Below are 13,084 nucleotides of genomic sequence, written 5' to 3'. Positions count from 1 at the left end.
AATTTGTGAGGTCACACACTGATGTTGAACGAGTTTACGTGGTCTACCACTTCGTGGCTGAGTTGCTGTCGTTCCCAAACACTTCCACATCTTATAATACTGCTGACAGATGACTGGAATATTTAGGAGCGTGGAAATTTCAGGACTGGATTTGTTGCACAGGTGGCATCCTATCCCAGTTCCACGCTGAAATTCACTGAGTTCCTGAGAGCGACCCATTCTTTCACAAATGTTTGTAAAAACAGTCTGCATGCCTAGGTACTTGATTTCATACACCTGTGGCCATGGAAGTGATTGGAACACCTGATTCTGATTATTTGGATGGGTGAGCGAATACTTTTGGCAATATAGTGTATATCCTGCCTTTATGACTCACGTATTATCAGTTGTCATTTCTACAGTTATTACACTTGAAATCTTTAAAATAAGTTAAATATACTAACTGGAAGCCCAATCAACATTTATAATTTGTTTGAAATTACAAATCTGCCAATTGTAAATTCAGACTGAAATTTTCTGTTGTTCCAAGATTTAAAATGATATGAATTTTTCACTAAAGTGCTTGAGAATCAATCTCCCCGCTCCTTCCTTCCTCCCCCCCCTGTGTGTGTGTGTTTGTGTGTGTGTGTGTTTGTGTGTGTTTGTGTGTGTGTGTGTGTGTATCCTTTCTTCCTTATGTGATGTGATGTCATACATTAAGATGCATTTGCATTTCAGGGGATTATTTTATCTACTTTTTCTTTATTGGAGTAAACAGACATGGAGTCCTATGTATCATTTGCTTTAAGATTTAGGTGCTAATCTAATGCTATTCTCAAGGAAATGGAAGAACCAGTGTGGTATAGAAAGTAAATGCAGGATGAACAGAGGAGAGGCTAAGATTCTATATTTCCACAAGAGGCAACTGGACTTTCTGGTTTTTCTTTGAAGACATTTCGCTTCTCATCCAAGAAGCTTCATCAGCTCTTGGATGAGAAGCGAAACATCTTCAAAGAAAAACCAGGAAGTCCAGTTGCCTCTTGAAAAAGCACCCTTGGGACAACCGTGACCTGGATGGCCGAGAATCTATACAGACATTTTATCTTTCAGTTACCCATGAGTCTTACCACATGATTTCAACCAATACCTTTCAGTCAACTTATCAGTCTTATAGGGTTGTTGTTCTGAGGATAAAATAATAAGTGTATCATCTTGGACTTTTAGAGCAATGATGGGATGATAGATGGATGGATAAATAAATGAATGAATGGAAGGGGAGGGAGGGACTATATTCTTGAAGACTATTTACTGCGTCTTACACTGGTTGATTATGATCCACATATTATATAAGATATTGCAGTGATGAATGATAAATAATGAATGCTTATTTTATACAAATAAAAGCTACCATGTTACTGTAGATAATCAACATTTCTAATTACAAAGGATTCCAAAATTCCAGTTGGAAATAGGTTGATATGGAACGCCTATTCCTTCAGAATATTTTTTTTAGTGCTATTTGGTCAAGATAGATGTTTCTAACCACAAAACTATCTGTTTACTTTCAAGTAGGGGGATGTCAGTCCCATTATCAAGTAATATTCTACTCATTGTTCAAACATGAGCAAGGAATGAGGGCTAGATTATATCATATGTACTCTTAAGCAACAACTCTTGGCTGACATTACAGCCAACAGCAAGACATTTAACAAGAATATGTTGGCACTACTATATGATCGGTATATCCACTAGTTATTCAGAATTTCTAATGGATGCAGCAGTATCACAGAGGTGTGGCTAGCAATGAAAGGCTTAACACTGGGCCACTGTTCTGCTATGTTCATTTCTGTCTTGTATGCACAGACTATCTTAATATATAATGTTTCAGATTTTGATTATTCAAGAGGTTTTGTGATTATATAAATTATGGACAAGTAAGCTTGCTAAATGCAGAGAGAGAAAATTTACCTCAATCAAAATCAAATTAAAATTTTGCTTCCAAGTGAACAATTTATTTTACTGGAGATATAAGTAAAGTTTTATAAATAAAGAATTAGTTTATCTTTACCAAAATCTTTTTTTTTTTTTGGAAGGATAAAATATGAACTGGATTTCGTGTAGTTAGTAGAATTTGTCTTCAACTTACAACCATTGGTTTAGCAGCTGTTCAAAATTACAGTGGCACTGAAAAAAAGAATGACTTCCGATCATTTAAAACTACTGCAGCATATCCGTGGCAACAGGATCAAATTAAGGCACTTGGCAACTAGTATGTATTTATGACTTCCATGAAGCTAAGTCTATGGGAGAAGACAATTCTCTTAACAACCACCTGATTCAATGAATAACTGCAGTGATTTGCTTAATAATCATGGCAAAAAAAGGTTGTTACACTGAGCCTGATTCACTTAATATCTTCCTTGTTTAGCAACCAAAATCAGGATCCTAATTGTGGTTGCAAGTCAAGAACTACCAGTATGCAATGCAAACCAAGGAAGGATTGTTTGGGTCTTAATGAAAAAGATCCAAATTTGCTCATTAGCCTCTTAACAATTGAAAAATAGAAAAGGTGGAGCTTTCTCCATAAGAGTCTTTGGTTGTTTTCTTGAAGTCATTTCATTATTCAAAGTAGGTAACATCATCAGTGCTGGTAACATCAGTTCTTTCTCCTTTGCAATGTTCTGTATGGGAGAACACTTAACCCACATAAACCATTAGTACAGAGCAATGGTTCCTATTTGTTTAGACACATGTCAGGCTTGGAAGCCATCGTGGCTCTTATAATAAATTGGAGTTTTAAGGCAGTCAGCATTAGACCGTTTATGCAACCATTTAATTGCAAATAGTTTTTAATGATGCATCTTACTTCCCATTTTTTTTATTAGAGTTACTATACTACATTTAATTATTCTGTTGGTTTTCTTAAACTTCTTTAAATGTAACTCAGAATAAAGGAATCTAAACCTTTGGGATGGCAGTGGGAGGGCCATGGCCAGGATTCAGCTGAATATTTTAAATTTGGCTACATGAAGGCAAAGACTGAGAGTGAGCACTTCCTGGTTTGGTTATAGATTGACTCCAGGCAATCAGACCTCAAATTATCTTCACTTCAAAGTGATGGCAGGAACAAATAACTCTGCTTATTTTTACCAAGAAATCATGAAAAGTACAGGCAATTTACGCAGTTTTCCTGCACTGCGGAATTAGTTCTTTCATCATTGGCTAATAGCTCTCCTTGTTAATGTATTGGTAATGATCAGATAACTAAATGGAGTGGTACAAGACAGTGACAGCTGAAACAATAATGAAAAAGTGACTCATTTCTACAAATGTCTGTTTATGAGTATCTCTCAGAACCAGCAATTTTCTTGTGAGACATTAAATGATGCTAAAACAGAGATACCACCTATATAACATTACCTTCTATCTCAGTGCTGGCGAATCTTTTTGGCATTGAATTCTGGAAACTGGAAGAGCAGCCGCCCAGCACGCAAGCACATGCTTGGAACGTAATAATCTACTTTCTGGCGTGCACATGCACACCGGCCACCTGGTCTTCCAGTTTCTGGTGCGCATGCATACACAAAGACAAGCTGACTGGTGCCCATGCGCTCCCCTGGAGATATGGTCTTACAGTTTCCGGCGCATGCATGTGCACCGGCCACCAGGTCTTCCAGTTTCTTGTGCACACGTGCACACAAAGGCCAATTCGGAAATCAGTAGGTCATCTTCCCAGCACACGCATACGTACCGGGTGGCTGATCTTCCAGTTTCTGGTGCTTTCATTCACGTGAAGACCACAGGCCGACGCACCGGAACCCAGAAGAGCAACGGGTGACAGCTTGCGTGTCCAAAGAGATGGCTCTGCATGCCACTTTTGGTACATGTGCCATAGGTTCACCATCACGGTCCTATCTTAATAAATATAGGCAAAATACTTGGGGATTCAATATTTCTTTTCATACATATATACCTATCATACTATTTCCTATCAGTTTAAGCAACATAATACAGAGTGCAAAAACATAAGCCAAAGAAATTAAAGGTATGAAATAAGAAGAAAGAATTAGAACTATTTTAATATCATTCATCAAGTCTCTCCATACTATTTCCCCCCACCATGGCCACATCCTTCTTTATATGCTGTCCTTTATGGTTTAATTTTCTCATTTCTCTCTTTCTTTAAGACCTCACCTACTCCATCCAACTGTAAATTTTGGTTTTTCCATTATTCTCAGCCCACTCACTCTCGGAATTATATTTATATAACTGAATCTTGTTCATACTCAAAACACATCAAAAGTTTTCCTTCCTGTTAATAGTACTCTTTTGCATTCAGGCCACATTTGTTCACTGACTCTTTATCATTGACCCAGTCTCTTCTACTTTCACTTAAATAGTCTCTCTTGCCTTCCACACAATACTTCCCATGCTATCAATTTAAGGTAACCTTGTGCATTCTGTTTTCACATGTATAAGGGACCTTCATGTGTGGATTTGAGTTTTAAAGCCACAGATTGTTTTCAGAATAGCATAGTGCACAGCATGTACGTATATTTCAGAAAATGAAATATACTTTTCCATAAATAGAGAGCGCTTGGCTCAAACACCTCTTCAATTCTGAAGCAACAGATTCTAGTTTCAAGACTTTTATTTTATTTATTATATTATATTCATTTTGTATTTTATTTTAACCACTAATTCTACATGCATAGAAATTAAGGAGAAAAAGTGACAGTTTCATTGTTACAGGCTATGAAATCTGGATTACTGTATTGTAACGGTAGTATGTTACGGAAGTAAAGAAAGAATATGAATTGTCCCTTCATTCTTGATCCAACAACATCTTATTTTTACACACACACTGCATAAGTATCCTATTTCCACTTCATTCATCTATTATGTTTCTTTTGACATAAAAAATGTTACATAGAGCTGGCCCTTACTTTCATATTCAGTTCAGTTAGTGGCTTCAGCCATACCAATGTAGAGCGGCTACTGCCTGTCTCAAAAAGGCAGCAGCCTAAGTTTAGAAAGTGAGCAATCACATTTCAGTTTGAATTATCAACAATAAAACATACGTGACTTCAAATATTTTTTAAAAATCAAACATTTGCTCATTCACACTAACTTCCATTTCTTTTGTCCATGGTTTAGTTGAGTTGATGGGAAGTCAGCTAAAAAAGTACAGATGGACTGTCCATTAAATGGAGTCTACCAACAGATATCTGTATAGCTAGTTTTAGCTTCTACTTAGTACGTAATGTCTAGCAATACATTACTTTCTCTGTCACTTCAGTATTTCATTAAATATTATGTTACTGGATCAAACATAACTTGCTGCATGGCAGTTATCTGTTAAGTTTCTTGGTGTTGGTCTCGGAACTGCTCTGATCTTGATGTATGGTTTCCTGGTTCTCTACATTAGTACACAACTTCAGCATACAACAGGCTGTAGATCTTATTTTTCCATTCCAAGGTAATGAGGAAAAAGCTTTTAAAATTATTATTTTCATATTCTATTTGCTTATTACTTTAATTGGTGTCAGGTTGTTTGCTGCTAAAGATTAGAAAAAGATAAAATGAAGTTGTAGTAGCCAAACGTATAACAATATTCAGCATTCACGTCCATATAAAAAGTTGTACAAACCTCTTATAAGTCATTTTCACTTCTTTCAACAGAGAATAATTCATCACAATAGTAAATAGCTTACCCACTTCTTTTCTACCAGTATTGCATTTCAACATATTTCTCCATCTATTTCTCCATCTTTGGTAAATACATTACTAAGAGACCAAATTCATTAACTTGCCCTATTTTTTAATACTTTATAACTTTCAATTCTTCATTCCATTTTCCATGTTAACACAACAATTTTATCTTTGATACATTAATTTTCACAAAGTTTCATACTCTTTTTATCAAACATTGGTTTAATATTTACTGTAATCTATTAAATGGATTGTAAACTCAAACTATTATTTCAGTTTATATTCTTCCTCATGCTATTTTGATTATCAGATGATCCTGTAACTATTGAGGCTAATCATCATACTTTGATCAAAGATAAGGACTAGGCCTTCAGCCTTAGTCATAGCCAACATGCCTATGCCTCCAGCAGGCATTCCCTGCAAGAGTAAGAACAATTTTCTAGATATATTACAAAACACAAAGCAAGCCCAGTGTTATTTAAATAAAGTCATCAATACATACTAACATCTCTAAACTAGAAACTGTATTTTATATCATTATACTTTTGCCTGCATTCTATTAAATAGGATAAGCATACAGTGTATTGACCCAGAAGATGCAAAGAACCAAGAAATCTTTCTTACGGAAGAAGTAAATATGGGAAAAATTGGTAGAATATTAGAAGACTTTTTTAGGCTTGTGTTGTGGTCCGGCGGCAGTCTGCAGAACTGGCAACAGAGTCAGACAGTGAGGATGTTGGGGAGGAACATGGGCCAGTCCTGGCTTCTGGGGAAGGCTCCGGTGTGGGCTCTGCGTCGGAGGCAGAGAGGGGACCAGGGCCATCTGGGAGTTAGGTGCTGCCTCCGGAGCCTCCAGAGTCGGACAGCAGCAAAACAAAGGAACAGGCTCCCCCTGTTCCCAGTGCGTGCATGCACAGAGCTGCCAGAAGGCAAGAACAGTTAAGATAGAAGGGATGACTCGGGAGTAAGGCCTGAAAGTGATTGGTCCCTCCAATAGGACATAAAGGAGGAGCAAAGGTATATGAGTCTTTGCAGGAAGCAACTTGGTTCATGCTGGTCAGTTTTCCTTCTGAAACTCTATTTGGACTCTTTGCTCCATGTGGCCTTGCCAAGCTAATTGCCAATTAAGTCTTTGGCAGCATTTCAAGGAAGAAAAAGGTGGGTGCTTATCAACCTTATCCCGAAGGACTTTGGCAGCCTACTGTAGGACTCTTTACCACTATTTGGGACTTATGGGCTGTGAATGAACATAATTCATAGCCTTTGAAATTAAAAAAAGGGTTTGGGGGACTAAGCATGTGCTTTTTACTGTATCAGGAAGCCTAGGTCAGAACAGCTTGAGACATGAACTATAGGAGCCAATATCGTGAACTAGATTTTAATTTTTATTTGAATTGTCATAGTTATTCTGAAAAAAGAAGAAATAGTTACAACATTCATGTAATGTCAATATATAAAATACATTAAATGCTTCCAAGATAAGTTCTGAATAAAGGATTTAGATGGGAATTATTTTCAATATTTGTTTAAACCTAAACAAAGATAGCAGTGCTATGTTTCCCACATCCTTAAATAATAAACCTCTCGGGGCACAGCTTTGTTCTGTTTAGATGTAAGCATGGACATTTTTTATCTTTTTACCGAAGAGTATATTTAGGAAATATAAGGAAACAATATTAAAAGCAAACCTTTATTTATCAAATATTGCCATCCATCTCAATACATGACTCTGTGCCATTCAAACAATTAAATTCACCAGGCATACTACTCTTGCATAGGATAAATGCAAATTGCTTGCTACAATTAACTTTTAATTTCATCTTGCATTTTATTGCTCATTCTGCCTATATATGTATCTATAGAGTTTGCTGAGTTAATATCACTTTCACTAAACTGAAGAGTTGCTTCACTTTGTATTTTGGCGCAACAACTTTTTCGCTGCAGAATCTTCCTGTGGTTTTGTTTATTTTGAATTTCTAAGCATTAAATGCCTTTCCCCAAATAATAGTTTTCTCCCTCCAAAGGCTTCTTGATACAACAAGTCTCCTTTAAATTTCTAAACAATAAAAATTCTTCCCATTTGAGATATCTTACCATCATATATGGGTTGAGTGACTCTGGAATAAAGAAATATGTCAACGATCTAATTGGGTGATTGACACAATTCAACATGTCACCCTGCTAGTGGAAGCAAAAGAGTTCCCTAATTTTCCAGAGGATTAAGATGAGGCAGCATGAACTCTCATTGTTGCTTGAACAAGAAGACAGGAAAATCCCAAATGAATCCACCAAACAAATATTAGGGTACATATTAAATCAAGTACTGTAACTTGATAGGGGCAAATATGCTCTTCCACTGTTAGTGTATCTATGGTGAATTTTAAGAACTCCTTATTTATTAATTGTTTATAACACCTATTGTATCTCCCTTGTAAGGTAACTGGGCAGCGTAAAGGTAAAGGTTCCCCTCACACGTGCATGCTAGTAGTTTCCGACTCTAGGGGATAGTTCTCATCTCCGTTTCAAAGCCAAAGAGCCAACGGTCTCCGAAGATGTCTCTGTTGTCATGTGGCCAGCCTGAAGGCACCACATGAACGCTGAAGGCACACGGAACGCTGTTACCTTCCCACCTTCCCTATTTTTCTACTTGCATTTTTATATGCTTTCAAATTGCTAGGTTGGCACTGCCGACCTTTCTGATCGATAAGGTCAGTGTCTTAGCCACTGAGCTTTATAAAACAAATAGAAATATAATTAAAATATTAAAACATTAAAACTGCACGGATTAAGATTTTAAAATCCACATGTTAAATCAAGATCAGCTCAAATTGAAGAGAAAATGCTTTCCTGCTGCACAGTTTTTCAAGAAAACTGTTTTCAAGTTTTCCTCACACTGATCTTTCCAAAATCCTAAAGAAAGTCTCCATTCTAATAGATTGGTAACATGCTACATTATGATGACTAATGATAGGGCTCCACCAGTGCTATGGAACGGTGATCCCTTGAAGAACAGATGAATTTTCTGTTTTGTGATTGATAAAGGCAGTTATTTTCTGACAGATTTTTGCTTTGCCAAGTACCGTATATACTCGAGTATAGGCCGACCTGAATATAAGCCGAGGCACCTAATTTTACCACAAAAAAACTGGAAAAGTTATTGACTCGAGTATAAGCCTAGGGTGGGAAATGCAGCAGCTACCGGTAAATTTCAAAAATAAAAATAGATACCAATAATGTTTTTGAATATTTATTTCAAAGAAAAACAGTAAACTAGCGGTGTATTCAATGAAATACTCCACTCACCTCATGATGCTGATGTCCCGCTGTGATGATGATGTCCCGTGCAGCCGCGGGAGCGATGTCCCGCCTCCTATGACACACAGCACAGTGATTCCTATCATTGGATCACTGTACCAGAGGAGGTGGGACATCGCTATGTGGCTGCTTGCCATAACAAGGAGGAGGTGGGACATCGTTGCAGAGCGGCAGGAGGGGGAGGAAGGGGAATCGTAAGACAGCCCTGCATTACATTAGAACGTGAGGAGGGGGGATGGTGCGGTGCGCGCTGCGTGGCAAACTGACACAGAGGGAGGGGAAACTCACAGGGGCACTGGGCCATTCACGAGTGTCACCCAGCGGCATGGCCCCGCCCCTTTTTCTCCTCCATTTTGGGCAAATTTTTCACTGACTCGAGTATAAGCCGAGGCGGCTTTTTTCAGCCCAAAAAGTGGGCTGAAAAACTAGGCTTATACTCGAGTATATACAGTACTTGATGCTTTAAATAAAAACTGTTTTACCTGTGATTCTTACTTCTGCTGTACATTTCTTGAATGTATTGTTTAATAAGATATTATGTTAAATTTTTATAAGCAGCTCTAAAGCCCTAGAACATCAGGGGGGGGGGTGGAATCTTTATTAGATAAATAAATAGTCTTGTTCAAACTACTAGAACAAGTTAGTCATAACTACTTTAAATTCCACTGATTTCACAGGCAGTTTGTTATAACTAACTTTAAATGAATTGGTGCTTTTGAATAAATAACAATGAATGCATTACAAATCTAATTTTCAGTTTAATTTTACCACCAAATGGCCCTGTTATTTACTTTTTAAATATAATAAGATGGACCTAAATATTGATTTTGGGTAGAAAAATGCAGGAGTATTCTATTAAAGTTGTATCTGAAAGAGACTTTAAGCACCAACTTTGTAAGATCTCTGTTATGGTAGCATCCTGATGCTTTTGATACTGACATTCAGACCAACATACACAGTGTAAGAGTCTCCCTTTTTAAAACATTTCCCCTTAGAACTAGTTAGAAAATATTTCTTGCTCCCAAATGATCAGCACTAAACCAGCATATATATGGTTTATTAGCTTAGCCTTAGCATTATTCCTGATATGTGACTTTACCAAAGCAAAAAAAAAAAAAAGTTAACTGAATGCCTGGCCTTTTTTCCACTCATTAGAACAATAAAACATAGAGCATGTCAGCAACTGACAAGAAAAATAATGACATATGAATACAATGACACAATGTTCAAATATTTTTTATTCTTTATTCAAAGCTTAATGATAAAGGTAAAAACATATTTGACTAAAAAGGAAAAATATGTGATCACTTATTAAATTCTTCAGATTTATCTAACAAATGGGGATTTTTTTAAAAAAAACCACAGAAATGAAGTTATTTTCAAACATTAGTATTGCTTACATTCCAAAAGGTTCTTAAATATCAACTTTTAAGTCACCAGTACATTTAACTAATCTCATGTCAATCAACCTATATTTTTAAATGATAAAATATGCTGCTGAAACAAACAGCATTAAGCAAGTATATGTTAGTTTGATGTATTTTGGAGGATTATTTTTCTATAATAATAATAACATACTCTTTCTGCATAATGTAATTTTCATATATTTGCAAGTATTTGGAATAAGAAATCAATAATATTTGGTAAATGAAAGTGAATCTTTAAATGTACTAGGAACTCTTAAAAATTTATGGAATCTGTTAGAAAATGTTAAATTGTCATAGAAATTATATTTTTAAAAGGAAGAAAAGAAGAACACAGAATTATTTTGATATGCCAAGGATTTTCTGCTAATGAAGATTAAAAATTCTTTAAAGAATCAATTATATCAATTCTGATTTTAATTAAATGAAATGCATTTAAGAATGAAGTGTTTTGATCCCAGTGCATATAAAACCCAACTTAAGTAAAATAGCAGACCACATTAAATAATCAGCCTTATAAAAATGGCCTTAGTTTTGTTCTCAGAAAGTAATTCAACAGTATATCTGTCTACATAAATGTCATTGGAAAGCACTGTAAATCCATAATGTACGATATTTATCATTTTTCTGATCAAACACTGCTTACTATTTTGCTACTTTTAGATTTTTACTTAAGTTGCTATCAATCAAATATGAGCTGTTGCTTAGTTAGAAATATGTTAGGATAGCAATAATGACAAAAATAAAAACTCCAAGGGAAAAAATAAACGAGTCCTAGATATGTTTGCACAATATAATTATTTTATATTCTGCTAGAAGAAGAACTTAAATATTTTCTGTATTGTTGAACAATAAAATGCATTGTATTAAAATAATATTCCTCTAAGTTTGCAAAAGTTATAGAATGTTATAAGCAGGTTTATTGCTAAATGGCAGAGTCTGTCGATCTTTCTGCATAAGATCTAATTATCCATCCATCCATCCATCCATCCATCCATCCATCCATCCATCCATCCATCCATCCATCCATCACTCACTCAGTTGGTTACTTCATGACTCTGAAAGGCTTACAATTAAAACCTAACAGCAAAAAACACAGAATACAATACAACCATTCAAATAGTTCAAAACCTAAAATCATATCGTGCAAGCCTAGTAACATACAACAGTACAACCATTTTAAGGGCTCTACACCACTCTGATCCCCAGGCCAGATAGCAGAGGCCAACAAGGTCAAGGCCAGCTGACTGGGGAGGGGTGGGCAGAAAATGAGGTTCCATAGGGCAGGTGCCTCAGACACTATAACTGCCTATAACTATAATAAAAGCTATTAATACTTATGTTTTATTGAGATCTAATCTCCATAGCAGTTAAGGAAATCCGTTCTTATATTAGGAGTAGAACCTAAGCAATAATACAGTTTGTATTAAGATAGATGAAAAATGATATTGAGAATATTCAATTTGCTGTGCAGTAGCTTGCTATTGTATAATTGTAATTGCTTGGCAAGTTGGTCATTTTGAAGAGGTGATGAGCATATTACATCTATGTTTTTGTGAGCTTTTGAATAGTTGAAGAAATCTAAAATTTTCTTTTTATCACCTGGATGATAACATGACTAATAAATGATTCTGCATTAATATATTAAAATGACTTCATATCATCTTGGTATTTTTCACTTAAATGTTGACAGTAAGAATGTACAAGTTCCTTCATTAAGACCTTCACCCTTGTTTTCTCTAGAAAAAGACCTATCAGTGCATCAAGTGCCAGATGGTTTTCTACAATGAGTGGGATATCCAGGTTCATGTTGCAAACCACATGATTGGTGAGTGAAGTACTAAATCTTATTGATGATAGACTGTTCTCCTAGATGTATTCATCATTGCCTCTAAAATTAAATTGAGTTAAGGAGAAATTAATTGTATAACCGTCAATGATTTACCCAGGTGTGATAATTTTTTAAAAAAATATTATTAGGCCTGATAAAGCATTACCATGTTTTATTTTCTGCAAGGGCTAGTTTAGACTTCTGCAGAGAATCATATACTACTGCCTGTCAAAACACAGGTGATTAACAAATTAAACTTCTAATCATTTTTGCATTATTGAAAACTAACAGGAATGGTTAATGAACTGGTTGTTAGCTTTCCACAGAGTTTTAGGCAGGTTTTAATTTCAGAAATTATTATGATAATGACACAACTGAGTGCTACTCAAGTACCTTGGTACCAACAACAAAATTGGCAAATTTTGTGACTAACAAATGTAAATAATTCAATTGGTCATAAAATAAGAGTCTGTGTAGTACTTGAACAGCCTGAAAACCCTCTAGAACAGTATTCAAGAAGATGAAATAATATATTTAATTAAGAAAACAGCCAAGATCTGCTTCAAATAATTCTCAAAATATGCAATCAACATTTTTAACAGTCATTTTCGTTAGTATTTCCACAAGGTATGAAATTGAAAATGTACTTAGAATATATCACCTACAACCAAAATTACACCAGATTAAAATCTTGGCATGCTATTGTCATAATAATACATAAATGCTAACCTTAACATTAATGAGGACTTGCAATAAGTTGTGACTCAGTATGTATAATACAAATATTCTTATGCTTCTGTAGTAGATGATAAAGTATTTTGTT

General features: G+C 35.5%; 1 protein-coding gene across 6 annotated transcripts in view; it reads left to right on the top strand.

The window, feature by feature from the left end:
• Window positions 1-13,084, top strand: part of ZNF521 (zinc finger protein 521) — a 343,353-nt gene that overhangs the window by 159,992 nt on the left and 170,277 nt on the right. For all 6 annotated transcript variants that reach the window (XM_032222498.1, XM_032222499.1, XM_032222496.1 and 3 more), the window contains one exon: window positions 12,174-12,258. In XM_032222498.1, coding sequence (XP_032078389.1) covers window positions 12,174-12,258 — 85 coding nt within the window. The remainder of the gene's footprint in view (window positions 1-12,173; window positions 12,259-13,084) is intronic.

The sequence above is a fragment of the Thamnophis elegans genome, chromosome 8 (genome assembly GCF_009769535.1).
Source record: "Thamnophis elegans isolate rThaEle1 chromosome 8, rThaEle1.pri, whole genome shotgun sequence".
Lineage (NCBI taxonomy): Eukaryota > Metazoa > Chordata > Lepidosauria > Squamata > Colubridae > Thamnophis > Thamnophis elegans.
Note: the sequence above shows the minus strand (reverse complement) of the source record. Positions and strands in the feature narration are given on the sequence as shown.